The following is a 27,526-nucleotide window of genomic DNA, read 5'->3' as shown; positions in this document are numbered from 1 at the left end:
GCCAATCAGAGCGCTGCTCTCAGAGATGGGGCGGAACCCCAAAACGGCGGGAGCCGGAGAAAGCGGCTCCAGCGACCCTGCCACGCCCCCCCACCGCACCCCCCCCACCCGGCGGCAGCCAATCGGCAGGGCCCGCGGGCAGAAAACGGTCCAGCTCTGCCTCGCTCTGCGCGGTCCTCGCTTTCAGCCACCCGCGCTCAGGCCATACGCGGGACCCCTTTGTACTCTTATTCTCTCTGCCTCCGCGGGCGGGCTGGGCCTGCATCCAGAGTGCCGAAGCGGGGCCTGGGAGGGAATGATTAGGCTATAGGGGCGGAGGAAGCGTCGCCAAATTACCATTTTCCCCTGACTGCCCAGGCCTTCCCCCTTAGGACTTAAGGCGCCCCCATGTCTCCCCAGTCTAGAGTCTGAGTTCAAACGAGGTGTACAGGCAGCGGCAGCAAGCAGGCGCCGAGTCATAGAAATGGATGAGATGGTCACATTGCAAACCTGGCCTACTAATGCCCCAGTGGTGTGGGTACCGCAGCCCTCTAGCAAGTGGCTGTGACAACCACATCAGAGGAGCTAGGGAGCTGACACTGAAGGAGAGGAGGCAATCCCAGGGTCAGCCTGAGGAGGCAGGAGGCAAAGAGAGCTGGTGTTGGTGTCAGGGAGCCAAGGCAGACCTTGGACAGTGCCCAAGGTGGCACAGCCGTTGATGCATCTGCCACCTTAACCAGGGCCATTTCCTCCACCAGGCTGGTTACTCATGAAACAGTCTCCACCCTAAAAGCACTACAGCCACTCTTTTGGCCTGAGGTAGCTAGAGGTGAGAGGTAACCGTGTGTCCCTACTTTCTGGACACCCACCAGAAGGGATGTAGGCCCAGGAGGTAGTCAGAGAGCAAAGATGACCCTGGAGCAGAGATGGGGCTACTTGAAGGCCCCAGGAGGAAGGAGAAAAGAAATGGGAAAAGAGTGTTATGTCATGTTAAATATTTATTGTTTTCTGCAGACTGACCTTGGTGTAACTCTCAAGCCAGGAGGGGACTGGTTAGTGTTCAAGTTGCTGAGATCTTAGGTCAAAAAGCTACAGAAAAGAACTCACTTTGAGGGAAAAGAAAAAAAAAAAATCAACCATTATGAGGCAGTCTCTCCCCTTGTCACACCAATTCGAAGAGTCGAGGCTTCACACCTCATAACATGGTGACAAGAGCTCAGTGAACCAGAAGGTTTTACTGGGAGAAGAAAAAAGCCCTGGGGGTGGGGCAGTGGAGGGAAAGAGAGGAATGACAAAACTGGAAAAATAATAAAGGTCATTTTGGAAGCCCAGGAGGAAGTGGTCCTGGGAAACCTGAAGACATGGGAGATTCTGAAAGCCAAAGGGATTCAGCTTATCCTGATGAGGCAGGGTCCTGGGAATGAAGGAAGGGTGAGGCATGTCAAGGACCTGGGAGGCAAGGGAAGAACTGGAAGGGGGCCCCCAGGTGAAGAAAGGTATGGGATGGGGCACAGAAGTCCATGGAGAGGGCTGGCGGCTCCCAGGGTCCGGTGCATCAGAAGTTGGGCTTGTGCTTCTTGAGCTCCACCATGAGGTGGTGGATGTTGATGAGCTCGGCCCGGGCAGGCAGGGCTCGGAGCTGCGGCTGAGACAACACCCGGTGGAAGCGATGATAGAGCTGGATCAGCTGGGTCAGCGCTCCCTGCTCAGAGAAAGTCACAGAGGGATGAGAGTTGGCGTGGTGCTAGGGATGATGATTAGGAGTCAGGTTAGGGCTCATCCAGAACTTTGGGCACAGCTAGTAGTTGAAGATCAAGGGTCATTTGTATGATTCTGAGCCCAGAGAAAAGAGGGGGGAAAATCAGTGATGGGGTGGGGTGGGAGTGGGGACTGGGAACTGCAGGTCACCTGGATGATACTGGTTCCATTTTTGAAGTTGGTGAAACTCCGCATTACATCCTGACTCAGAGACTCCACTGAGGATTTCCAGGAACTACCAAAGCCACGGATTAGCTGAGTAACCCGGGCTGAGAGTAGGAGGAAAGAGATCATGGCTAAGTGATATTTGATCCCTCTACGTCTTCCCCAAGGCATAGCCACCCTCACCATGCAAGCCCTCTTTCCTAGTGTTCTCCCAACCCACTCTTTCCTGCTCGACACCCTCCCCATGTAATCTGCATCCTTGAATTTTTCTTTTCCATTCACCTTTCCACTGACCCCATCATAACCACCCCATTCTCAGACCTTCTTCCCCACGAAGTCGTTCAGCTTGTCCACGCTCAATCAAAGCCTCAGCTTCCTTCACAAATGCCACCAGACCCCCAAAGGGGGGAGACAGCAATTCTTCAATGAATTCCTGTAGAAACATACACACATACAGAGTTGAGTTTACTGGTGTTGGCAGATTTTCCCCAATTCTGGCATCATGCCCAACTTGGTCCTTAGAAAACTCCCATAACAGAACAGCTAAACTCTGCAAAGGTCATATACTTTAAGACACTGCCAGACTCACAAGAAGTAGGGGAAATCTCCAAGGATTACCCTCCTCAAAAAAAAAATTTTTTTTTAATTACATTTGAAAAAAATTGAGCTGGGAGCAGAGGGCTGGAACCAGAGAAGTGGATAACTGGGAGAGGCAGGGCTACCAGAAGGCAAGTGGCCATGGCAACTCTGCTATCGGGAAGCTGAGCCTGATGCTAGCCTTGAGTGGGGATGCTGAGCCTGGTCTCTCACAAGAGCCTCAAAGAGGTGCCAATGTAGACCCATGTGGACGGCATCTTTCAGCTATTGCAAAAGGAGAGGTAAATCTTCTCTGAAATCTCCTCGATCCCAATTTAGGCCCCTATGACTGCTTAAGACCAAGAAAAGAACTCAAAGATCACCAGTCACAGAAGAAAGCAAGCTACCACGAGAGTCAGCACAGACAATAAGCAATGGACTTAGACCTCCAAAGACTGCCAATGTTAGAACTGTCAGATACAGAGCAGCTGTACATTCTGTAAAAACTGTTCAAAGAAGTTAAAGGTACAGACACAAACATGACCAATTAACAAGATTAGGAATGGAAAGACTTGAAACAAAATGGAATTTTAAAGAAATGATTTAAAAATTTTTAAAAAGTCAACTGGCTAAATCGCAGATTAGAAATACCTGGAAGCATGATAGAGCAAATTGGAATTTATAATTAAAGAACTGACTGAGAATGCAGCACAGACAGATAAGGAGATGGAAATTTTTGAGACACTGATAAGTACAGAAATCTAATGGTCTAGGCAGTGATCATTGATGCTACTGGCAAAAAGAGAGCCAAGAAGACATTATGTGCCCCTGATAGACGTACACACCACTACCTCTCAAATAGCCTTGTAAGAAAAATCTAATTGGAACCTGATCAAATCTTTCCATCGAATTACACATTTATGGGAAAAAAGGAACAGTTTAGGCATGCCACGGAAGGCAGTCAGCAAAATCCAGACTGTACATCATTCTACATGACAAATGACTCCATTTCTTCCACAAATAAATTGCAGAGCGGGGCAGGGGGGTAAGATGGAAGGGAAATCTATAGATTAAAAAGAGACTCGTGAAAAAAAAGAAAAAAGAGAGACATGTATGGACGCATATGGATCCTGACTTGAACCACTGTCTATGAGATAACTGGGGATACCTGAATACTGGATATTTTGAGAGTGTTTTTTTTCTTTTTTTGGCTGCACCACACGGCTGATCTCAGTTCCTCGACCAGGGACTGACCCTGGGCCACTGTAGTGAAAGCACCAAATCCTAACTACTAGACCACCAGGGAACTCCCTGAAAGTGATAATTTTTTTTAAGTGTGATAAAGTATTGTGGTTTTTAAAACACATCCTGATACAGATGAAGTGATAGGGATGTATGGGATTTGATTCAGGGACTTCCCTGGTAGTACAGTGGTTAAGAATCTGCCTGCCAATGCAGGGGACATGGGTTCGATCCCTGGTCTGGGAAGATTCCACATGCTGTGAAGCAACTAAGCGCGTGTGCCACAACTACTGAGCCTGAGCGCCACAACTACTGAAGCCCGTGCGCCTAGAGCCCATGCTCAGCAACAAGAGAAGCCATCACAATGAGAAGCCCACACACCACAATGAAGAGTAGCCCCACTCGCCACAATTAGAAAAAGCCCACGTGCAGCAACAAAGACCCAATGCAGACAAAAAAAAACAAACAAACTTTTTAAATTCAAAATCACTGTGGGTAGGGGGGACAGGTGGGAGAAGGATGAACAGTGAGTGTTGATACAGATGAAACAAAACTGTCTGTGAGTTGTTATTGGTTGAAGATCTGTGATGGCCCCTGGGAGTTCACCATGCTATCCTCTATATAGCATGTACATTTGAAATTTCCCAAAACACAGAGTTAAAATGAAAAAGCAAACAAACAAGTAAAAAACAATGGAAGGGAGGAATTAAAATAGGGAAAGAAAAAAGAAAAAACAGAAAAACAAAAAACCCAACCCAAATAGTAAGATCTGGTAAGGTGAAAATGAAACTTTTATTCCATTTAAAAATAAACTACTTCCACTTAAAAATCTTTTGTGGAATCTAATATGGTACAAATGAACCTGTCTACAAAACAGAAATAGAGCAGAAGCAAGAAGAACTACAATCCTGCAGCAGGTGGAACAAAGACCACATTCACAGAAAGACAAACAAGATGAAAAGGCACAGGGCTATGTACCAGATGAAGGAACAAGATAAAACCCCAGAAAAACAACTAAATGAAGTGGAGATAGGCAACCTTCCAGAAAAATAATTCAGAATAATGATAGTGAAGATGATCCAGGACCTCGGAAAAGAATGGAGGCAAAGATCGAGAAGATGCAAGAAATGTTTAACAAAGACATAGAAAAATAAAAGAACAAACAGAGATGAACAATACAATAACCGAAACGAAAAATACACTAGAAGGAATCAATACCAGAATAACTGATGGAGAAGGGATAAGTGACCTGGAAGACAGAATGGTGGAATTCACTGCTGTGGAACAGAATAAAGAAAAAAGAATGAAAAGAAATGAAGACAGCCTAAGAGACCTCAGGGACAAAATTAAACGCAACAACATTCACATTATAGGGGTCCCAGAAGGAGAAGAGAGACAGAAAGGACCAGGGAAAATATGTGAAGAGATTATAGTCGAAAACTTCCCTAACATGGGAAAGGAAATAGCCACCCAAGTCCAGGAAGTGCAGAGAGTCCCATACAAGATAAACCCAAGGAGAAACATGCCAACACACATAGTAATCAAATAGGCAAAAATTAAAGACAAAGAAAAATTATTGAAAGCAGCAAGGGAAAAATGACAAATATCATATAATGGAACTCCCATAAGGTTAACAGCTGATTTCTCAGCAGAAACTCTACAAGCCAGAAGGGAGTGGCATGACATACTTAAAGTGATGAAAGGGAAGAATCTACAACCAAGATTACTCCACCCAGCAAGGATCTCATTCAGATTCGATGGAGAAATCAAAAGCTTTACAGACAAGCAAAAGCTAAGAGAATTCAGCACCACCAAACCAGCTCTAAAACAAATGCTAAAGGAACTTCTCTAAGTGGGAAACACAAAAAAAGAAAAGGACCTACAAAAACAAACCCAAAACAATTAAGAAAATGGTAATAGGAACATACATATTGATAATTACCTTAAACATGAATGGATTAAATGCTCCAACCAAAAGATATAGGCTTGCTGAATGGATACAAAAACAAGACCCATATATACGCTGTCTACAAGAGACCCACTTCAGACCTAGGGACACATACAGACAGAGAGTGAGGGGATGGAAAAAGATATTCCATGCCAATGGAAATCAAAAGAAAGCTGGAGTAGCAACACTCATATCAGATAAAATAGACTTTAAAGATTGTTACAAGAGACAAGGAAGGACACTACATAATGATCAAGGGATCAATCCAAGAAGAAGATATAACAATTATAAATATATATGCACCCAACATAGGAGCACCTCAATACATAAGGCAACTAACTGCTAACAGCTATAAAAAAGGAAATCGACAGTAACACAACAATAGTGGGGGACTTTAACACCTCACTTACACCAATGGACAGATCATCCAAACAGAAAATTAATAAGGAAACACAAGCTTTAAATGACACAACAGACCAGATAGATTTAATTGATATTTATAGTACATTCCATCCAAAAACAGCAGATTACACTTTCTTTTCAAGTGCGCACAGAACATTCTCCAGGATAGATCATAGCTTGGGTCACAAATCAAGCCTCAGTAAATTTAAGAAAACTGAAATCACATCAAGCATCTTTTCTGACCACAACGCTATGAGATTAGAAATCAATTACAGGGGGAAAAAACGTAAAAAGCACAAACACATGGAGGCTAAACAATACGTTACTAAATAACCAAGAGATCATTGAAGAAATCAAAGAGGAAATCAAAAAATACCTAGAGACAAATGACAATGAAAACACGATGATCCAAAACCTATGGGATGCAGCAAAAGCAGTTCTAAGAGGGAAGTTTATAGCAATACAATCCTACCTCAAGAAACAACAAACATCTCAAATAAACAATCTAACCTTACACCTAAAGGAACTAGAGAAAGAATAACAAACAAAACCCAAAGATAGTAGAAGGAAAGAAATCATAAGGATCAGAGCAGAAACAAATGAAATAGAAACAAAGAAAATAATAGCAAAGATCAATAAAACTAAAAGCTGGTTCTTTGAGAAGATAAACAAAATTGATAAACCATTAGCCAGACTCATCAAGAAAATGAGGGAGAAGACTCAAACCAATAAAATTAGAAATGAAAAAGGAGAAGTTACAACAGACACCACAGAAATACAAAGCATCCTAAGAGACTACTACAATCAACTCTATGCCAGTAAAATGGACAACCTGGAAGAAATGGACAAATTCTTAGAAAGGTATAAGCTTCCACAACTGAACCAGGAAGAAATAGAAAATATGAACAGACCAATCACAAGTAATGACATTGAAACCGTGATTAAAAATCTTCCAACAAACAAAAGTCCAGGACCAGGTGGCTTCACAGGTGAATTCTATCAAACATTTAGAGAAGAGTTAACACCCATCCTTCTCAAACTCTTCCAAAAAATTGCACAGGAAGGAACACTCCCAAATTCATTCTATAAGGCCACCATCACCCTAATACCAAAACCAGACAAAGATCTACAAAAAAAGAAAATTACAGGCCAATATCACTCATGAATATAGATGCAAAAACCCGCAACAAAATACTAGCAAATAGAATCCAACAACACATTAAAAGGATCATACACCATGATCAAGTGGGATTTGTCCCAGGGATGCAAGGATTCTTCAATATATGCAAATCAATCAATGTGATACACCATATTAACAAACTGAAGAAGAAAAACCACAAGATCATCTCAATAGATGCAGAAAAAGCTTTTGACAAAATTCAACACCAATTTATGATAAAAACTCTCTAGAAAGTGGGCATAGAGGGAACCTACCTCAACATAATAAAGGCCATATATGACAAACCCACAGCAAACATCATTCTCAATGGTGAAAAACTGAAAGCATTTCCTCTAAGATCAGGAACAAGACAAGGATGTCCACTCTCACCACTATTATTCAACATAGTTTTGGAAGCCCTAGCCATGGTAATCAGAGAAGAAAAAGAAATAAAAGGAATACAAACTGGAAAAGAAGTAAAACTGTCACTGTTTGCAGATGACATCATACTATACATAGAGAATCCTAAATATGCCACCAGAAAACTACTAGAGCTAATCAATGAATTTGGTAAAGTTGCAGGATGCAAAATTAATGCACAGAAATTTTTTGCATTCCTATACACTAATGATGAAAAATCTGAAAGAGAAATTAAGGAAACACTCCCATTTACCATTGTAACAAAAAGGATAAAATACCTAGGAATAAACCTACCTAGGGAGACAAAAGACCTGTATGCAGAAAACTATAAGACACTGATGAAAGAAATTAAAGACGATACAAACAGATGGAGAGATATACCATGTTCTTGGATTGGAAGAATCAGTATTGTGAAAATGTCTATACTACCCAAAGCAGTCTACAGATTCAATGCAATCAAGATCAAATTACCAATGGCATTTTTTACAGAACTAGAACAAAAAATCTTAAAATTTGTTTGGAGACACAAAAGACCCCGAATAGCCAAAGCAGTCTTGAGGGAAAAAAACAGAGCTGGAGGAATCAGACTGCCTGACTTCAGACTATACTACAAAGCTACAGTAATCAAGACAATATGGTACTGGCACAAAAACAGAAATATAGATCAATAACAGGACAGAAAGCCAGAGATAAACCCATGTACCTATGGTCAACTAATCTATGACAAAGGAGGCAAGGATATACAGTGGAGAAACGACAGCTGCTTCAATAAGTGGTGTTGGGAAAACTGGACAGCTACATGTAAAAGAATGAAATTAGAACACTCCCTAACACCATACACAAAAATAAACTCAAAATGGATTAAAGACCTAAATGTAAGTCCAGACACTATAAAACTCTTAGAGGAAAACATAGGCAGAACACTCTATGACATAAATCACAGCAAGATCCTTTTTGACCCACCTCCTGGAGAAATGGAAATAAAAACAAAAATAAACAAATGGGACCTAATGAAACTTAAAAGCTTTTGCACAGCAAAGGAAACCATAAACAAGACAAAAAGACAACCCTCAGAATGGGAGAGAATATTTGCAAGTGAAGCAACTGACAAAGGATTAATCTGCAAAATTTACAAGCAGCTCATGCAGCTCAATATCAAAAAAAACAAACAACCCAATCCAAAAATGGGCAGGAGACCTAAATAGACATTTCTCCAAAGAAGATACACAGATTGCCAACAAACACATGAAAGAATGCTCAACATCATTAATCATTAGAGTAATGAAAATCAAAATCAAAACAATGAGATATCATCTCACACCAGTCAGAATGGCCATCATCAAAAAATCTACAAACAGTAAACGCTGGAGAGGATGTGGAGCAAAGGGAACCCTCTTGCACTGTTGGTGGGAAAGTAAATTGATACAACCACTATGGAGAACAGTATGGAGGTTCCTTAAAAAACTAAAAATTGAACTACCATATGACCCAGCAATCCCACTACTGGGCATATACCCTGAGCAAACCATAATTCAAAAAGAATCGTACCACAATGTTCACTGCAGCTTTGTTTACAATAGCCAGGACATGGAAGCAACCTTAGTGACCATCGACAGATGAATGGATAAAGAAGCTGTGGCACATATATACAATGGAATATTACTCAGCCATAAAAAGAAACGAAATTGAGTTATTTGTAGTGAGGTGGATGGACCTAGAGTCTGTTATACGGAGTGAAGTAAGTCAGAAAGAGAAAAACAAATACCGTATGCTAACACATATATGGAATCTAAAAAAAATTTTTTAAATGGTTCTAATGAACCTAGGGGCAGGGCAGGAATAAAGACGCAGACGTAGAGAATGGACTTGAGGACACAGGGATGGGGAAGGGTAAGCTGGGACAAAGTGAGAGAGTGGCATGGACATATATACACTACCAAATGTAAAACCGATAGCTAGTGGGAAGCAGCCGCATAGCACAGGGAGATCAGCTCGGTGCTTTGTGACCACCTAGAGGGGTGGGTTAGGGAGGATGGGAGGGAGGGAGATGCAAGAGGGAAGAGATATGGGGATATATATATATGTATAGCTGATTCACTTTGTTATAAAGCAGAAACTAACACACCATTGTAAAGCAATTATACTCCATTAAAGATGTTAAAAAAAAACTGCAGTGAAAAACTGATAAACTTATGAATTTCAAAACCTCTCTCTCAACTACTGATAAGTAGACAAAAAAAAATCAGTAAAAATATAGGTGATGTGAACCTCAGAATTAAAGAGCTTGATTTCCACACCTGACAATCAAAGAATACACAATCTTCTCAAACATACATGGGGGACTTTCCTGGTGGTCCAGTGGCTAAGACTCTGTGCTCCCAATGCACGGGGCCTGGGTTTGACCCCTGGTCAGGGAACTAGATCCCACATGCCGCAACTAAGAACCGGTGCAGCCAAATAAACAAATTTTAAAAAATTTAAAAATTTAAAAAAAACATTGGACATTTACAAAAGTTGGTCGTGTCCTAGGCCAAAGCAAATATAAACAAATTTCAAAAAATTTTCATATTTCAAATATTCAGTACCAAAAGGCCACATTCTCCATCCACAATGCAATTAAGTTAGACATTAATAACAAAAAGATAAAAAACTACTTTTGGAAATTTTAAAACACTCCTCTAAAAAATCTCATGGATTGAAGAAGAAATGACTGAAATATAAAAATTCTTAGAACTGAATAATAAAAATGCTACATACTCAAACCTACAGAACTCAATAAAAGGAGTACTTAGAGGGAATTTCATAGTATATTTTTTTTAAATGGCAGTGCCACAATTTTTTTTTTTAATTAATTTATTTATTTTTGGCTGCGTTGGGTCTTCATTGCTGTGCGCGGGCTTTCTCTAGTTGCGGCAAGCGGGGGCTGCTCTTCGTTGCGGTGCGCAGCCTTCTAATTGCGGTGGCTTCTCTTGTTGCGGGGCACAGGCTCTAGGGCACACGCAGGCTTCAGAAGTTGTGGCGCGGGGGCTTAGTTGCTCCGCGGCATGTGGGATCTTCCCGGACCAGGGCTCGAACCCATGTCCCCTGCGTTGGCAGGCGGACTCTTAACCATTGTGCCACCAGGGAAGCCCAGGAATTTCATAGTTTTAAATCTTCCTGGATGTGTGTGCTGGCAAGTTCTAAGATACTTCCAAGGAAGAGATCATTTCAATCTCAAACTCTTTCAGAATAAAAAGAATGAAGAAATACTTCCTTCCCACCTTCTTCTTCAAATCCAGTATGACTTTGGTACCAAAACCACACAAGTACAAGTACAAGAAAAGAACATCACAGGCCAATCTCACTTCTGCACAGAGAAGCAAAAATCCCATATGAATTAGACCAAATCCAGAATGGTTTAACATTCTAAAATCTACAAATGTAATATACCACACAGTAGATTTTTTTTTAAATTGAAGTATAGTTGATTTACAACATTGTGATACTTTCAGGTGTATAGCAAAGTGATTCAGATATAGATATATATACAGATAGATATATACATTCTTTTTCAGATTCTTGTCCATTATAGGTTATTACAAGATATTGAATATAGTTCCCTGTGCTATACAGTAGGTCCTTGCTGTTTATTTTATATATAGTTGTCCTAATTTATCCCACCCATGACATAATAGATTTTTAAAAACTTAAATATATGATTACCTCAATGTATGCAGAAAAAGCACACATTCTTGATTAAAAATTCAATACCCATTCATGATTTTTTAAAAATTAATAACTTTTGGCATACTAGGGATCGAAAGGAATTTTCTTCACCTGATAAAGGATATCTATAAAAAACCTACAACAACAGTACTCTTAATGCGGAAATGATGAAAGCACTCCTTTTAAAATTAGGAAGAGATAAGCATTCTCACTATCACCACTTCTATTCAACCATTCAGCTTTGTACTGGAGGTACTAGCCAATGCAGTAAGAGAATAAAGACATAGAGAAATTAAATACATAGGGATCAGAAAAGAAGAAATAAAACTGTCACAATTCAGAGATGATGAACGCCTACAAAGAAACACACACACACACCTCCAAAAACATTATTAGAAATAATTTAGGGGACTTCCCTGCTGGCGAAGTGGTTAAGAATCCGCCTGCCAACGTAGGGAACACGGGTTTGATCCCTCGTCCAGTAAGATCCCACATGCCGCAGAGTAACTAAGCCCATGCATGAGCCACAACTATGGAGCCCGAGTGCCACAACTACTGAAGCCCACGCAACTAGAGACCGTGCTCCACAACAAGAGAAGCCAACGCAGTGAGAAGCCCGCGCGCCGCAATGAAGAGTAGCCCCTGATCGCCGCAACCAGAGAAAGACCGTGAAAGCCTCCACGCAGCGATGTAGACCCAGCACAGCCAAATATAAATAAATAAGTTAAAAAAATAAAAATAAAGTTAAAATGATACTTAAAAAAAAAAAGAAAGAATTTAGGAAGGTGGCTGGCTATATAATCCATGTACAAAAATCAACAGCATTTCTACACACCACTTCAAACAAGTAAATTTCTTTTTTAAAACACAATATTTAAGGAACAACAGTTTATTTAAAGGACAAATCCTAAAAGAATAAAGTCCAAACAGAGAGAAAAAAAAATGTACTTATTATTTCTAGTAATTCCTAGTATTATTCTTAGTAATTATCCCTAAATAAATGTAGATTTACTTCTAGTAGGAAAAACTATGATAAAAACTCTTAGCGCAAGGGTGATTAAAAGGAATTTTCTTAACCTGATAAAGGGCATCTACAAAAAAACCTACATCTACATTACTCTTAATGAGAAAATGATAAAAGCATTTCTTTTAAACTCAGGAACAGGATATTATTCAACTATTAAACTGTTATAGGGTCCTGGCCAGAAGAGTAAAAGATCAAAGACATAAGAAATTAAAGGTAAAGAATTGGGAAGGATTTATGTATTCCTAGTAGGACTAAAGCTACATATTACACCTACCTAGGAGCAATTCTAACAAAAGGTTTGCAATATCTTTGTGCTGAAGACTATAAAAGGTTATCAAAAGACAATAAAGAATACATTTAAAAATGTAGAGAGGGGCCATGTTCGTGGATGGGAAGTTTCAATATCAAAAAGTATCAATTCTTCTAAACTGATCAATGCAACTACATTCAAAATCATTAATAAGCTTTTCTGAAAACTTATAAGCTGATCATAAAATTTACATGAAAAATCAAAAGGCCAATAATACTCAAGATAATGATGAAAAAGAAGGTAGGAGAGGGAAGTCCCTGGCAGTCCAGTGGTTAGGACTCCGCGCTTCCATTGCAGGGGCATGGGTTCAATCCCTGGTTGCGGAACTAAGATCCCGCAGCTGCATGGCGCCGCCAAAAACAAAACAAAACAAACAAAAAGAAGGTAGGAGAATTTGTCCTAAAAGCATGATAATTAAAACTGTTTTGCAGGTAGACAAATTGATCAATGGAATAGACTAGAGGCAAGAGGCACATGTTTGTGGAGTTTTGCTGTGTGACACAGACAGGACTACAGATCAAATGGGGAAAGAAAGGGACTTCCTATAAATGGTTCTAGGCCAATCATTTTTCCAAATAGAAAATAATTAGTCTCCTACCTCACATCATACACAAAAATCAATTCTAGGTAAATTTAGGGCTTAAAAGTAAAAAGCAAAATTCTACAATATTAAGAAAATGCAGTATAATATTTTTCTGGCTTTGGGGTAATTAGGGATTCCTTAATCAAGACACAAAAATAAGGATTATTAAATTCATCAAGTTACAATTAGAAATTTCTGTTCATCATAAGACAACATAGAAAAAGTAAAAAGGGGAATTCCCTGGCAGTCCAGAGGTTAGGACTCTGCACTTTCACTGCAGAGGGCCTGGGTTTGATCCCTGGTCAGGGAACTAAGATCCCACAAGGCTCGCAGAGCGGGCAAAAAAATTTTTTTAAATAAAATTAAATCAAAAAAAAAAAAGTTAAAAGATAAAACACCTCCTGAAAGGTATCTGCAACCTATACAATCAACAAAAGATTAGTAGGTAAATGTATTAAGAACTCTTATAAATCAGTAAGAAAAACACAAACAGCCCAAGTTTTAAAAGGTCAAATGCTGACAGACATTTTACAGAAAAGAAAAATTTGTATGGTTATTTAACATTTGAAATGATGCTCAATCTCATTAGTAATCAAGAAAATGCAAATCAAGCTCCCAGTGAGACACCTACCAGAAAGGCAAAGATAGTCTGATCTATCGTATGTTGGAGAAAATATGACTCATTGAAAATTCTTATACATTTCAGGTAAGGAATAAACTGGTCCCATCACTTAGGAAAACAATTTGGCATTGTCTCATAAAGTTGAATACTAGCATTCTCTTGATGCAGCAAGCCTACTCCTACCTCCAAGAGAGATTCTTTTTTTTTTTTGCGGTATGTGGGGCTCTCACTGTTGTGGCCTCTCCCGTTGCGGAGCACAGGCTCCGGACGCGCAGGCTCAGCAGCCATGACTCACAGGCCCAGCCGCTCCGCGGCATGTGGGATCCTCCCGGACCGGGGCACAAACACGTGTCCCCTGCATCGGCAGGCGGACTCTCAACCACTGCACCACCAGGGAAGCCCCAAGAGAGATTCTTGATAAAACTTTTGATATATCTATGTGTGCTAAAAGACATAATTGTTCATAAAACAATGCTCACAGGAGCAAGAAACTGGAAATAATCCAAATGTCCTCTGTTATATTCACACAATGTAACATTATATTGCAGTGAAAAAGAATGAGCTACATGGGCTTCCCAGGTGGCGCAGTGGTTGAGAGTCCGCCTGCCGATGCAGGGGACACGGGTTCGTGCCCCAGTCCGGGAAGATCCCACATGCCGCAGAGCAGCTGGGCCCGTGAGCCATGGCTGCTGAGCCTGCGCGTCCGGAGCCTGTGTTCCACAACGGGACAGGCCACAACAGTGAGAGGCCCGCGTACCGCAAAAAAAAAAAAAAAAAAAAAAAAGAATGAGCTACAGTCATATGTCATAACAGGACAATACTAGAAAAATTATGCATGAAATAATCCTGTGATTCTCGCTTTTATGGCACTCAAACCCAAAACCAAATAGTTAGTTTTTGCATACCTATAGCTCTATTTTTTTTTTACTTTTTTTTTTTTGGCCACACCATGCGGTATGCGGAATCTTAGTTCCCCAACCAGGGATCAAACCCATGCCCCCTGCAGTGGAAGCACAGAGTGCTAACCACTGGACCACCAGGGAAGTCCCTATGGCTGTATTTTTAAAAGCCAGGGCATGATAAAGACAACATTTAGGTCAAGAGGTGCCTCTATGTGAAACGCAGGGTGATGGGGTGGGGTTTATTGCCAAGGTGTGTGGTAGGTTCATGGATGTCTATATCATTAAAAAAATACAAAAGAAGGGCTTCCCTGGTGGCGCAGTGGTCGAGAGTCCGCCTGCCGATGCAGGGGACACGGGTTCGTGCCCCGGTCTGGGAAGATCCCACATGCTGTGGAGCGGCTAGGCCTGTGAGCCATAGCCGCTGAGCCTGCCAGTCCAGAGCCTGTGCTCCGCAACGGGAGGGGCCACAACAGTGAGAGGCCCGCGTAGCTAACGGCCCCTTCTGTCTCTCTGTCTCTCTCTCTCTCTCTCAACTAAACAGCACATGGGACTATTCCTTTCCTCTTCCCCATACCCCTACCTGTGTCCGAGCATTGAGCAGCTGTTGGAAACTTTCAACCTCTTTGCTGTCATCCGCAGCCCGCTCCTAAGGGAAGACACAGGGAAATCTCAAGTTTGGGGAGAAGCTGCCCTTCACGTCGGAATATCCCCTTCTCCCCACATTTACTGTACATAGCCAGACGCTGTGCCAGTCTGCAAGAATAAAACACCAAACAAAGCCAGCATAATCTTTGCCCTCGTGGAGGTAACAGAGCAGTGGGGGGAACCCAAATTCTCCAGGGAGGGAGACAAGGAGAAAGGGCTTCAGGTACCATCAGCACTCCCAGCATCATGTCGTAGTTGTTGATCAGAAACACAAGCTGCTCCTTCCTTGAGGAGAACTCGGCTGCTACTCGGAGGACAAAATTCTCCACCTCCACCTGAAAAAATGAGAGGAGGAGGTGGCAGGAGCAGGCAAGGGCCCCCACCTCACACTCCAGCCCCCTGCAGCAGCGCTGTGGCTCGGCAACCTCTCCCAGCCGCCCCTCACCTGTAGCTGGCCTAGCAGCTGCATCGTCCGTTCATTGGGAATCGTCTGATTGATGCTGACAAGAGCCGAGGAGAACTCTGCATAGCGGCGTGTGATCTGGGAGAAAGAAGGTAGGAAGAAAAATCAAGCCAACCCCCTGGCCCAACCCATGAAACCCCCAACTCCCTTGAAGCTGGCCAACCAGTCTCTGGGTGACTCCCACCTCCAATCCCTCCCCCAACAGTGCCCAACCCACCCTGAGTCTGACCACACTCCCAGATTGCCCCTCACGCAGCGTGGCTAGCTGTCCAGCCAGGCCCATGGACACGACCGTGAAGCCGGGTGACCCCTGCAGCGAGGCTTCGAGCCCTGCCTTTGAACGGCCCGTTACCCCTGACCGCCCTCACGTAGTGAGGCCGAGTGTCCAGCCCCCCGAGGCGCTGAGGGTCAGTGCTGCGGACACTCTGGACGTTCATCTCCAGGATCAGTTCAAACCGTGGCCACAGCAAGGTAAGCACTTGTTCCCAGTACCTGTGGGCTTGATCAGAATCAGAGATCTGGCAAGGAACGTCAGGGGTGGGGGCCAGGGGGAGGGTGTGTGTGCGGGAACCCTCATCGACAGGTGATAGCTGGTGGAGGCTGGAGTGGGTGTGAAAGGTGAGTCTGGAAGCAGCAGTACTGCCTCTAGACAGACAAATGGTAACAGGGTCAATGGTTCAGGTCAGGAGGAGCCCACGGGTCAGAGCAGGCTGGTGCAAGACCAAAGATTTCAAGGCCAGTGGGACATCAAGGACCAGAACTCAGCGACCTGTCCAGGGCAGGAACATCCCTCTTGGCTGCAATGTTGCGGAATCGGAGGACAATATGGATACAGAGAAAAACAGCAATGGCATCGTAGCAGTCAGTGAGGTAAGACTCCAGGTGTTTCTGTGATTTAGGAACAGGCAGGGGATTGGAAGAGAGCATCTGTTACTTTGCTTTTCCCAGTGGCCATGGACAGATGCTTGTGCTCCCCTAGGGACGTGGCACTAGGGAGGGGATCTAAATGGGAAATGCTCCCTCCTTCCCTGCCCACTGGCCACTCGGGTGGTCCTGCAGCCTTGCTCCCCAGATCTAAGATCACAAGCCCATCATAGCAGAATTCAGGGCTGAGCACCAAGGTTTAGGGGCCCCTGAGTTTTCAGGTGCTGTCACCTGTGTGTCCCCAGGAGCCTCTGGGACCCCAAGCTTTGATGGTTTCATGGGGAATCACACAGCGAGGACGAGGCTCATGTATTTTAGAATGAAGGGATCCTGGTTTCAGTAACCCCAGGGCTGTGACCTCACTGTGGTGCTGACAAGAACTGGGGACAGAGTTTTAAGAGCCTGGGAGCGAGGGAGCCTACCAGGGTCATGCTGAGCGTGCGGCCCATGACTGCGTGGAAGAGGTCGTGTGCAGCCGAGCCAGACACAACGAAGAATTCACAGATGAAAAGGTATTCACGGCAGGAGTTGTCAAGGAGGGCATAGTGCTGGCTGCGGAAGAGGGCCTCGAAAGGATACTAGGATGGAAGGGGTAGGAAAAGAGACAGACGGGATGGACCCCAGTACCAGCAGTCCATGGACACAGCTGGGAAATCAGCAAACCTGGGTAATGGGAGCTCAGGAGACCCTCCCCATCTACCCCTAGTCCAGGCTGCGAAAGAGCATCCTGAACGGGTACTGAAGAGGTAGGGGGAGGGGGGGCACGAGAAGACGCCGCCTCCACCTGCTGTTGCTGCTCCTATATCCTCCTTCACACCTGCCTCATGACATATCACCCACCTCTCCCCTCTGTACACCCTAAGTCAATGGTCCCCACCCTCTTATCACAGAACACTGGGGTGACTGGAGAAGGGGACTCCCACGGGCCTGCAGTGGGGGAAGCTTCGCCCTGAGGTCTGTACTCGGAGTTCTCCCGCCCCCACCCCCACCCCGTCGGCTAAGGCTTGCTCCTCCTCCTACCCTCTGTTCTCCCCGCTGGGCGGTGTGGGGCACAAGGATGGGGGCTTCCAGTTCAGTGGGGGAGATGACAGAGCCCCGGGTCCCCAGGGTGAAGATGGTATTCCTGCTGCGGAGGGATGGCTTTGAGAAGAATCGTGGCGAGTCAGAGTCAAGGAAAACAGTCACATCACAACTGTGATGGAAGGTCAAAGACTCAGGACCTCCAGGGGCCCCCAGCAGCCAGACACAGCCCCAGGGTCCCTCTTTCCCAGTTCTGGAGCCCCACTTCACCTCACATCGGTGAATGAGCCCTAAGGAGCCTCTACACCCCCTAACATCATATGCAAAACTCTGTGTCAGGATGATTTGTGCATTTTTCTGGGGAGGGAGGCCACAGCCTTGATCACATTCTCAAAGGTTTTGGTCCCACAGAAAAAAGGTAAGCAGCAGTGCCTTGGAGGCTGGAGCCCGAAGCCCCCTCACTCTCCAGACCCAGCATGAGGGCCCCTCAGCTCCAGGATATCTTTCTTGGCTGTATCTTCTACACCCATTAGATCATCCTTCTCAGCGACCTCCTCATACTAGAGAAAAGAGCAGAGAGAACTGGGAACCATCGCTTCCCAAAGTGCAACAAAAAAATGTCTTTTTATCCTGTCCCCCATTGCCCCGTAGCTGCCCCTCCCCGCAGCCCAGGGGCCCAGGACTGCCTCTTCCTCCGTGGCCTCACCTGCACCTTCATGAGCCGCCCCAGGTAAGAGCGGTAGTAGGACAGGTAGATCTTGCTCAGTGTCTCCACGTACTCGTCCCTGATCTCCTTTGCGGTGGCCCGTTCGTTGCCCAGCAGGAACTGATAGAAAAACCTGGAGATGCCAGGGACCAGTCAGTCTCCCTGACGGCCCAAGACGCCCAGCATCATGCTGGGCTGCTCAAGGGCTCCGAGGCCACCCCCAGCCCTTCGTTTGGGCGACAACCTGTACTTCAGCAGGGCCGTCTGGGGGATCTGATAGTTGGTCATTGGTTTTCTGAAGGAATAGATCTTCTGAAGGATGAACTCTCGGATCTTCGTCACTGCCTAGACATGGGGGACCAAACACAGGGCATGAAGCTGCAACCTCACTGTTTGGGAATTACTGAGGGAAGGAACAAATGTTGGATATGGAAGGGGTAAGAGTAGAGAATACCTCTTTGATATTTCTTAAGACTTTCAGGGGAACCCAGAGATGTGCTCTGCTAGGTAAAGGCAAGGTGAAGTTCTTGGGCACAGGCTACAATGAGCTTTGCCAGGGCAATTCAGGGTGGACTTCTCAGGCAGGCTGGTTTGAGTAGTCTCTAGGGTATCCACCCCGCTCCCCACCTTGATCCGGAGCCTGTCGAGCACGCCTCGGACGTCTGCACAGGCCGCTGTGCCCCTAGCCTCCTGCTCTCGGACTGCAGCTGCCTTGGCATCCAGCTCCTGCAGCTGCTCCAGGAACCGGGGCTCTGTGACTGGTGCCTCCAGAATTGCCCTGGGGAGCAAGGAGGGGTGGGATGGGGGAGGAGGGAGACCCAGACACCCCTAGACTCTAAACCATACCCCTGGCATCCAGCCTCTGTCTCCTCTCCCTTCTTACACTGCATCATAGAGTCAGGACACACATACAAAGTTTTCTGTTCCTAGACACACACACCTCCACCACCCACATAAGCCTTGGACCCCCTTCTCTACGCCCAACCCTGGATGATTCCTAATCTTTGATGCCTAAAGCCTGCATCAAGGTTAGGAAGCGCTGTCAACCCACTCATCAGTTTCTGGAAGTGACGTGATGGAGACCCATGTGGTAAGTAGGGTAGGTCGCTCCAGCCCATCTACTTGGTACAGACATTATGCCCCTTCAAACTGATGACTCACGTGACCAGAGCAGAGGGCACCACCAGACCATCGACAAGCTCCCCGAGTTTCCCCCGGACAGCCTGGCGGTTTCGAAGCCGAATGTTCATGGCTCCTGACTGTTCCTGCAGTGTCCGGATCTCAGAGCTGATGGAGCTGAGATCACTCTGAAAAGCTCCCAGCATCTGCTCCATGCGCTGGGGGAAGGTGGAAGTGTTACTGAATGGCCATAGGGTTGGTAGGGGACGAGGGGGCCACCCAAGTTTCTTGGTAAAATCTCCAGCATCTATCAGTCCGAGGGTAGTGGATGATAAGGGAAGAGGTACCTGAAAGATCACTGGCAAATAACATCAGTCATAGCGGCAACAACAAAAACGGCTGCTGAGGTCACCCTGAAGTGACCCTAACTGTCCCCGCCTGAGGCTGATGACGTAAAGAAAGTTCCCAGAGACCATGATCTGGGCTCAGGATTATGAGGGTTACTAACCTCAAGGACAGCATCACAGGCTGTGATCTGGTTGTGCAGAGATGCTATGTTTTCACTCTCTTGGATATCTGACTCACAAAAAGTCAAGGGGCCTCACTGTGGAGATGGAGATCCTCAGACCCGCAGGACCCCTCCAATTTCTCCCTGAGGTGACATAAACCTCAGAGAGAAGATGGCAGCCCCAGCTGGGCTGTCAGCACCATGCCCCCCAAGATGCCCATTTTAATAACACCACCCTTTTTCTCTGCTGGAGGATACAATCCCGAATGGATTTCTGCTCAATCTGCTGTAGCTCCAGCTCAACCTGCTTTGAATAGTGACGGAGATCCACACCCTGGGAGGACAGAAACGTGACAGGTCAGGAGGGAGTCAGTGAAGCGATGCTGGAACAGAGTCAATGAAGGACTAGAGAGTAAGACACCAAGGTGGTATTAGAAGAGCAAGAGATTGTTTTCTTCTTCTTTTCTCTGAGGGGAAGGTAAGTGGAGGGACAGATTAGTATAGTGGAAAACCTCACCGTTTTAAGAGCTTCCTTTACTAACTCATCCTCCAGATTCGCCTGAATGTGAACTGCAAATAGAAGTTCATCATAAGGGTCCATCCAGCTCCTCCACAGCTCCATCCCCACATTGAACATCCACACACTAACCCCTGCCCTAGTACTTCCAGCCCCCATGCCTCTCAGGTTATAGGAACTGCATCCCCCCACCCCCGTGCCATCACTTACCATCCACTTCATCCAGGATGAATTCATCAGAGGTGATGTCCAACTCTCCAAGCTGCAATGGCTCCTGAAGACCCGGACCACCCTCCTGGAGAGGGACAGGTTAATGGGAAAGCAAGGGGGAGAACAAAATACAATGGGGTAATCACCAACCCTTCAAGTGGGGGAGAAGGACTTTCACTGGGGAGCCATAGGTAAATACTGAGTCCAAAAATTCCAAAAGCCTCATATTGTCTCAGTCTTACTGACTGGGGCTGATGGGTAGGGAATATGACCAGCAGACAGGCAACCCAGAAAGGGCGGAGGTGACCAAATGAGGAAAATTAGGAGATGCAGAGGACAGAGCAGAACCTGCAGTTGAATTTAAGATCTCTAGACTCCTGCTATCTTAGGTGTTCTATCACCATCCCACTCGGGAGCCCCAGCCTTTCTAGAAATGCCAACTAACCTATAGTGTTTACCTACATGCCAGGGGCCATCTTATTTGTATTCATTTGCCTAATCCTAACCGACAATCTATACAGTAGGTCTTATTTTCTTCACCTTATAGGTGTGGAAAGTGATGGCACAGAGGGACTAGTTAACTTGCCCAAAGACACACAGTGTAAGTGGCAGAAATGGAATTAGAACCCAAGCAATCTAACTCCAGAGGCCATGTTCCTAGCCGTTACTCTACACTGCTTCTCTATTCTGCCCAAACATCTGGAGATTAACTGAAATTGTGGCCCCAGAACCTGAGTCTCGGCCATTCTGGTCCCCGCTCAGTTTCAGGTCTGATTCCAGGAAGGTGTATGGAGAGCCAAACCGGGTAGCATCACCGGTAGCAGCCGAGCTCCCAACCTTGTGCCTAAACCCAGCCCAGGCCTTTCTGACGTGAGGAGATCGGACGAGACTCTGCAGGAGAAACAGCCCTGCGTTCTCACCAGCGGGCCCTCCTCCTCCTCCATATCTGAGGCTCCGGCCCGCAACACCAGCTCCCGGGCGGCTGCAGCCATGGTCGCAGCGGCGGCCATTCCGCGCAGCCTCACTTCCGGCAGCTGTCAGGCGAGTCTGTTCCCCGGAGTGGAACTACAAGTCCTGGAGTGTCTTGCACTGCGCGAAATCGCTCCCAGATATTTGAGTTAAATTGTTTGCCTCCAGCCTTTCCCTTTCAGCTCTAACCGCTTCACCCAAGTGCAAATGGGAATCGGAAGTCTTAAGCACGATCTCAATCCGGAACCCTCGTTGCTCTCACACCCAAGAACTTTACGAACACGTAAAGAAAAACCGCACCGGAAGTCTTGGCTCCCAACTCAGACTCTTGCACAGTTTCCGGAAACTCATCAAGATCGCTCCGCCCCTTCCGACGGGTAGTGATATAGTGCTGGTACGTCACTTCCGCTCTCTCTTCCACTGGAGGCCTACACGCCGCCGCTGGGGCCGCCGCCATGGTAAGACTGGAATCGGTACGGGGATCTGGCGACATCGGAACCGGGGCAAGGAAGGTCTGCTGTCAGGGGGCCGAAAATGTCCTACTCTGGGGGCCTGCAACTTTCTGTGTGGAGCCTTGGATCGCACCCCTGGAAAAGGACGACTAAAGACATCCAGTTCTGGGGAGTGGGGCCGGAGGAAGTCATTCCGCGGGCGCTGGAAAGGCTTGGGCGTGAGTGGGGCCCTCCGGCCTCCGCCACTCAGAGTGTACTTTGGGAACGGGCAGGAGACGTGCTTCCTCCCGGAGGTTGCGTTTTTCCAAGCCTGAACACTTGATGCTCCTGCTGTCTGCAGGACTGAGGAGTTTGTTGTGTCGTGAAAACCTGACGGGGGCTTCTTGCTCTCTGTGTGACAAGCTTAACGCTCGTGTTTGAGGTTACAGTTTAATAGTAGTTAACGGTGTCTAATTTCTCCCCGAATCTCTGTCAGTCTCTAGTAATCCCCGAGAAGTTCCAGCACATTTTGCGAGTACTCAACACCAACATCGATGGGCGGCGGAAAATTGCCTTTGCCATCACTGCAATTAAGGTAAAGTAGGGTAAGGACTACTTGGGTTGTAAGTAAAACTTGGGTTGTTAACAATTGAGCTTTCGTTAAGGCAAGGTGGAGGAAGTCCCAACCAGATCACCACATCTGCTGGGTAAAAAAAGAATAGTTAAGAGTGCAACTAGTTCCCTTAACCTCTTAACAATATTTGCCCGAAAAGGTAAGTGATAAAAGCCAAAGAACAGTCTCAGGTCAAGCCAATGTATTTCACCTAGGGGATGGAGAATGGGTTTGGTTGTCTACCTGAATTCACTAAAAACTTCCTGGACCATCAGCCATCAATCAGCTTGTAAGGTCCGTGCTAGATTTGGTTTCTGCCGCTCTCCCCCAGTGCATCATAACAGCAACTCTTCCTGGGAAATGTGTATATCCTAGGAATTGGATTATTGTACATTTTGAAGGGTGAGTAGAAATGCTGAGAGATTCTAAGTTGGGAGATGGGAGGTGTCACTATGTCATGACAGGACACCATTATAAGTATTTTATAGATAGGTTGTTAATTTAAAACAGTATATCATAAGCTTTTCTTTATAAGATCCATCGCATTTACTTTTTCATTCTGTAATTCAAGGAGCACAGCTTTCCTACTTAAATGGTACATATGAAGACTGCTGCCTTCTGTTCTGTGAAACTAGTAAGGCAGTGTGGAATACAGTACAGGCTTACCTCATTTTATCGTGCTTAGCAAGAATGTGTTTTTTGTGGCAGCCCTGTCTCAAGGAAGTCAGTTTTCAATAGCATTTGCTCACTTGGTGTCTCTGTCACATTTTGGTAATTCTTGCAAGATTTCAAACGTTTTCATTACTGTGTTTGTTAATGGTGATCTGTGATCAGCGGCCTTTGGTGTTACTATTGCAAAAATATTTAGACTTGATGAAGACTCAGGTGATGGTTACCACTTTATAGTAATAAAGTATCTTTTAATTAAGGTATGTATGGGGTTTTTTGAGACATAAAGCTATTGGCTCCCTTAATAGATTACATAACTTTTACATGTGCTGGGAAACCAAAATATATTGTGTAGCTCCCTTTATTGCAATATTCACTGTTTGGCATGGTCTGGAACTGAGCCCACTGTATCTGTGAGGTTGCCTGTTCCCTTTTTAAAGGCTGTAGGTGAGATAGTGAAAATAAAAGATGAGCATGGTTAGTAGGATACTTTTGTTAAACCCTTCCTCTGCCTCTTTGAAATTAATTAGTTTGTTATTTGTTAGCTTAAGTATGTGTCAACCTTTGTAGTCAGCTTAAAACAGTTTAACCAAAGCAGTTTCCGATACTTAATGAGTATTTTGATAAATCTTTTTATTAACTTGATGCCCTACTTATCACTGGGAAAGATTAGATATAGACAGGTACTAGGGCCGTTGCTAATTGTGTGGAAAGTCAGCCTTTGCTGGCTCTTCCTCTGGTGAGACAACTGAAGCTTGCAGGTGGTCTTTGGGGGGGGGGGCAGTTTTTAGCTATTACATATAGTGCTATTACAAATGTTCTAGTACATGTACATATACATTCTTAAAGAACATCCATTTACATTTCTGGTAGGTATATAGGACATGTATATGTTTAGCTTTAGTAAATATTGCTAAACAGTTTTCCAAAGTGGTCGTATCAATTTACACTTTCTACCAGAAGTGTATGGGAGCCCTGTTGCTCCACCACCTTTGCAGGTGGTCTTTTGTTAATGATCTGGAATGTAGGGCAGGGTAATACTTAGAAATTGGAAGAAAGTTGCCGGGGGGAGGTTGAGTATAAGGAGGGGTTCCTCAAAAAAATGTACTTAGAGGAGCAAGGTTAATTGGCCAGGGAAAGGTGAAGTATTGAAGTTGGCACAAGCAGAAGAGGGTATTTGCTGAGAGGTAATACACACCTGCAAGGTTATTCTGTGCCATGATCCCTTTGTTGTTTTGTTTCCATTTGTCCACTTTGGCTATGAATATTCCTTAAGGCTGGTTGTTCTGCTCTTTCTCTAAATCAGGATGATAACTGTTGTCTGCAGATTGTTTGGAAACATGGAGGGGGTTGGAATTGGTCACAATGACTGGGTTTCAGAGACTAGTATGAAGTTAGTATCAACTCTTCTGTTATATGGTCCAGGCCCTTGAGCTACAAAGATGAGAAAGTGATGATTTTCTGTAGTGTACTCTTCTGGATGGAGAGAATAAGGGTGGTCTGCTTGGGGCAGAGTAAAGGGGATCTGTGGGTCTAACTTAGGAGGTTGGCAAGCCAGTATCTAAATAGGGCTTTCAAAAATCTTAGCTTGACAGCAACTTTTTTAAAAACTTGTTAATGGAAAGTTTTAAACACTTAAAAGTAGAAGGAGGGGCTTCCCTGGTGGCGCAGTGGTTGAGAGTCCGCCTGCCGATGCAGGGGACACAGGTTCGTGCCCCAGTCCGGGAAGATCCCACATGCTGCGGAGTGGCTGGGCCCGTGAGCCATGGCCGCTGAGCCTGCACGTCCGGAGCCTGTGCTCCGCAACAGGAGAGGCCACAATAGTGAGAAGCCCGCGTACCGCAAAAAAAAAAAAAATAGAAGGAAGAGAAAGTTTGAGAGAGACTTAAGATCCTAGTCTCTTCCAAATCAATCTGGTAATTTGACTTCCTGCTCACTTTCTTACAGAAAGGAAATGCCATCTATTTCAGTTTCCTGGGGCCCTTGTAACACAGACTTGTTGGCTTCAAACAACAGAAACTTAATCTCTCAGTTCTGGATGCCAAACATCCTTGGTTTCTTTGTGTTACAGCTGCATCACTCTAGTGTCTCACCTCTTATCACATGCCTTCTTCCCTCTGTGTCTGTGTCCTCTCCTTTGATAAAAACACCAGTCATTGGATTTAATCCAGTATGACCTCATTTTAACAAACTATATTTCAAAATAAAGTAACGTTTTGAGGTTCTGGATGGACATATATTTGGTGGGACACTGTTCAACCCAGCACACAGTCCTTCACTATCCAAGTCAATTTGGCTTGTGAATTCAGGTGGCAAGGAGTACCAGTGGTGGTGGTGATATGATGCCACTGATTTAAGTGTTTGTTTATTTTGATCGTGCAGTGACCTGCCCAAAGGATCATGGCCTGTCGCCCTTAGACATCGTGAGCAACTGACATTCCTACCCCTTAATCAACCCTATTAATTCAAAATACCCTAATCTTGCTGCCTTGGTGCTACATCAGCTCTGAGGGGCATCAGCTTCATTCTCCACGATGCAGAAATGAGGAGGTGCCTTTCTTGGATGCTGCTGTATTGTCTGAACAGCAGCATTTACACTATGTCCGTATGCTGGGCAAGTGGGGAAAAAAGATTCTGCTTTCAAGGGGTATATGCCCCAAGTTCTCTGGTCCAGCCCTGCCTCTGAACAAAACTTTTTCTTTTAATGATTAGGCTTTGTATCTGGAAAAGTATAAGGCATTAGGTTATTTTAGGACCTACCTTTCTGTGCTTTTTGAATCATGGGTCTATAAAGGAAACCCAAAAAATCAGACTCATCCGACTCTGAAACCTTTCCTCAGGGTGTGGGGCGAAGATATGCTCATGTGGTGTTGAGGAAAGCAGACATCGACCTCACCAAGAGGGCAGGAGAGCTCACTGAGGATGAGGTGAGGACAAGGAAGGGGGGCTGGGGGTTGGGCCTATGGGGAGGGGGCGGGGAGACCATCTGGACCTGACCCTTGTCCTGCCTGCCAGGTGGAACGTGTGATCACCATTATGCAGAATCCACGCCAATACAAGATCCCAGACTGGTTCTTAAACAGACAGAAGGACGTGAAGGATGGAAAATACAGCCAGGTGTGTATTAAGATGGGGGAGATTAGAGAAAAGCAGGGTGTCCAGTTAGAATTGGTCATAGGCCAGGGGGTAGAACAAGCATACCTCACCATCTCCTCTGTATCCAGGTCCTGGCCAACGGTCTGGACAACAAGCTCCGTGAAGACCTGGAGCGACTGAAGAAGATTAGGGCCCACCGAGGGCTCCGCCACTTCTGGGGGTGAGTGGGGCGGGGGTTCATCTCTGCCTGTCCCTAGACTCCCAGGGAATTCTCATGCTCTGTCTTTTTCCAGACGTTTGTATGGTGTAAGACCTGTAACCCTTCTCTTTTCTCACCTGCAGACTTCGTGTACGAGGCCAGCACACCAAGACCACAGGCCGCCGTGGCCGCACCGTGGGTGTGTCCAAGAAGAAATAAATTTGTGGGCGTTGTCTGTTAATAAATAGTTTATACAGTTATGGCTTCCTTCTTTATGGTTCTTTGCATTTTTCTGGAGACACTAATAGGGAACATGTTCTCACACTGGGGCCTGTTGGTCATTTTCCCTCCTGCCTGATTTCCCCACTCAGCTGCCCAGACAGTGTCCTTGGTCTTGGTTAAAGCTATGCTGTTGCCACTCCCCACTGCGGGAAGCAACATTTTACTTAGTGGTGCCCTGCTCTCCAGGTGGGTGGGAGAAGGGGCAACCAACACGCTCATCCTCGAGGAGGAGCCCTCACGATTTTCAAGACTAGGCTCCCTGTTGTCTTGCAGGGTGTTGAGGCTTGTGTAGGTAGTTGAGCCTAGCCGGTTGCCGCTTAGGCGAGTATTTCCAGGTCTTTACCACCCTAGGTTTCT

The 27,526-nt window shown here is 45.2% G+C and overlaps 2 protein-coding genes and 1 long non-coding RNA gene across 4 annotated transcripts in view; 2 read left to right on the top strand and 1 right to left on the bottom strand.

Annotated features, from left to right (window-relative positions):
- The window catches only part of LOC137232136 (uncharacterized), a 100,181-nt gene extending 84,895 nt beyond the window's left edge, over positions 1–15,286 (top strand). Inside the window, exon 2 of the long non-coding RNA XR_010946884.1 lies at positions 15,238–15,286. This is a non-coding gene — a long non-coding RNA (uncharacterized lncRNA). The remainder of the gene's footprint in view (positions 1–15,237) is intronic.
- VPS52 (VPS52 subunit of GARP complex) lies at positions 960–22,181 on the bottom strand. Of its 2 annotated transcripts, XM_067753394.1 has the most exons (20): positions 21,831–22,181; positions 20,911–20,995; positions 20,701–20,753; positions 20,442–20,517; positions 20,184–20,251; positions 19,718–19,893; positions 19,184–19,334; positions 18,801–18,901; positions 18,557–18,689; positions 18,353–18,410; positions 17,851–17,984; positions 17,253–17,408; positions 16,676–16,794; positions 16,275–16,398; positions 15,889–15,984; positions 15,671–15,778; positions 15,379–15,444; positions 2,224–2,335; positions 1,888–2,006; positions 960–1,681 (listed from the first exon to the last, which is right to left on the bottom strand). In XM_067753394.1, exons 1-20 carry the CDS (start codon positions 21,918–21,920, stop codon positions 1,535–1,537), a joined length of 2,172 nt encoding a protein of 723 aa, XP_067609495.1. In that variant the 5' UTR covers positions 21,921–22,181; the 3' UTR covers positions 960–1,534. The 2 variants fall into 2 exon arrangements, with proteins under 2 accessions (XP_067609495.1, XP_067609496.1); XM_067753395.1 differs by lacking the exons at positions 20,911–20,995; positions 21,831–22,181 and having other exon boundaries at positions 20,184–20,255; positions 20,701–20,759.
- Positions 22,182–22,207: 26 nt separating this feature from the next.
- On the top strand, positions 22,208–27,147 carry RPS18 (ribosomal protein S18). The gene is made up of 6 exons (XM_067753406.1): positions 22,208–22,337; positions 22,807–22,905; positions 26,433–26,519; positions 26,608–26,709; positions 26,817–26,908; positions 27,031–27,147. Exons 1-6 carry the CDS (start codon positions 22,335–22,337, stop codon positions 27,104–27,106), a joined length of 459 nt encoding a protein of 152 aa, XP_067609507.1. The 5' UTR covers positions 22,208–22,334; the 3' UTR covers positions 27,107–27,147.
- Positions 27,148–27,526: the final 379 nt, after the last annotated feature.

This window comes from Pseudorca crassidens, chromosome 10, assembly GCF_039906515.1.
Source record: "Pseudorca crassidens isolate mPseCra1 chromosome 10, mPseCra1.hap1, whole genome shotgun sequence".
In the NCBI taxonomy this organism is placed as follows: Eukaryota; Metazoa; Chordata; class Mammalia; order Artiodactyla; family Delphinidae; genus Pseudorca; species Pseudorca crassidens.
Note: the sequence above shows the minus strand (reverse complement) of the source record. Positions and strands in the feature narration are given on the sequence as shown.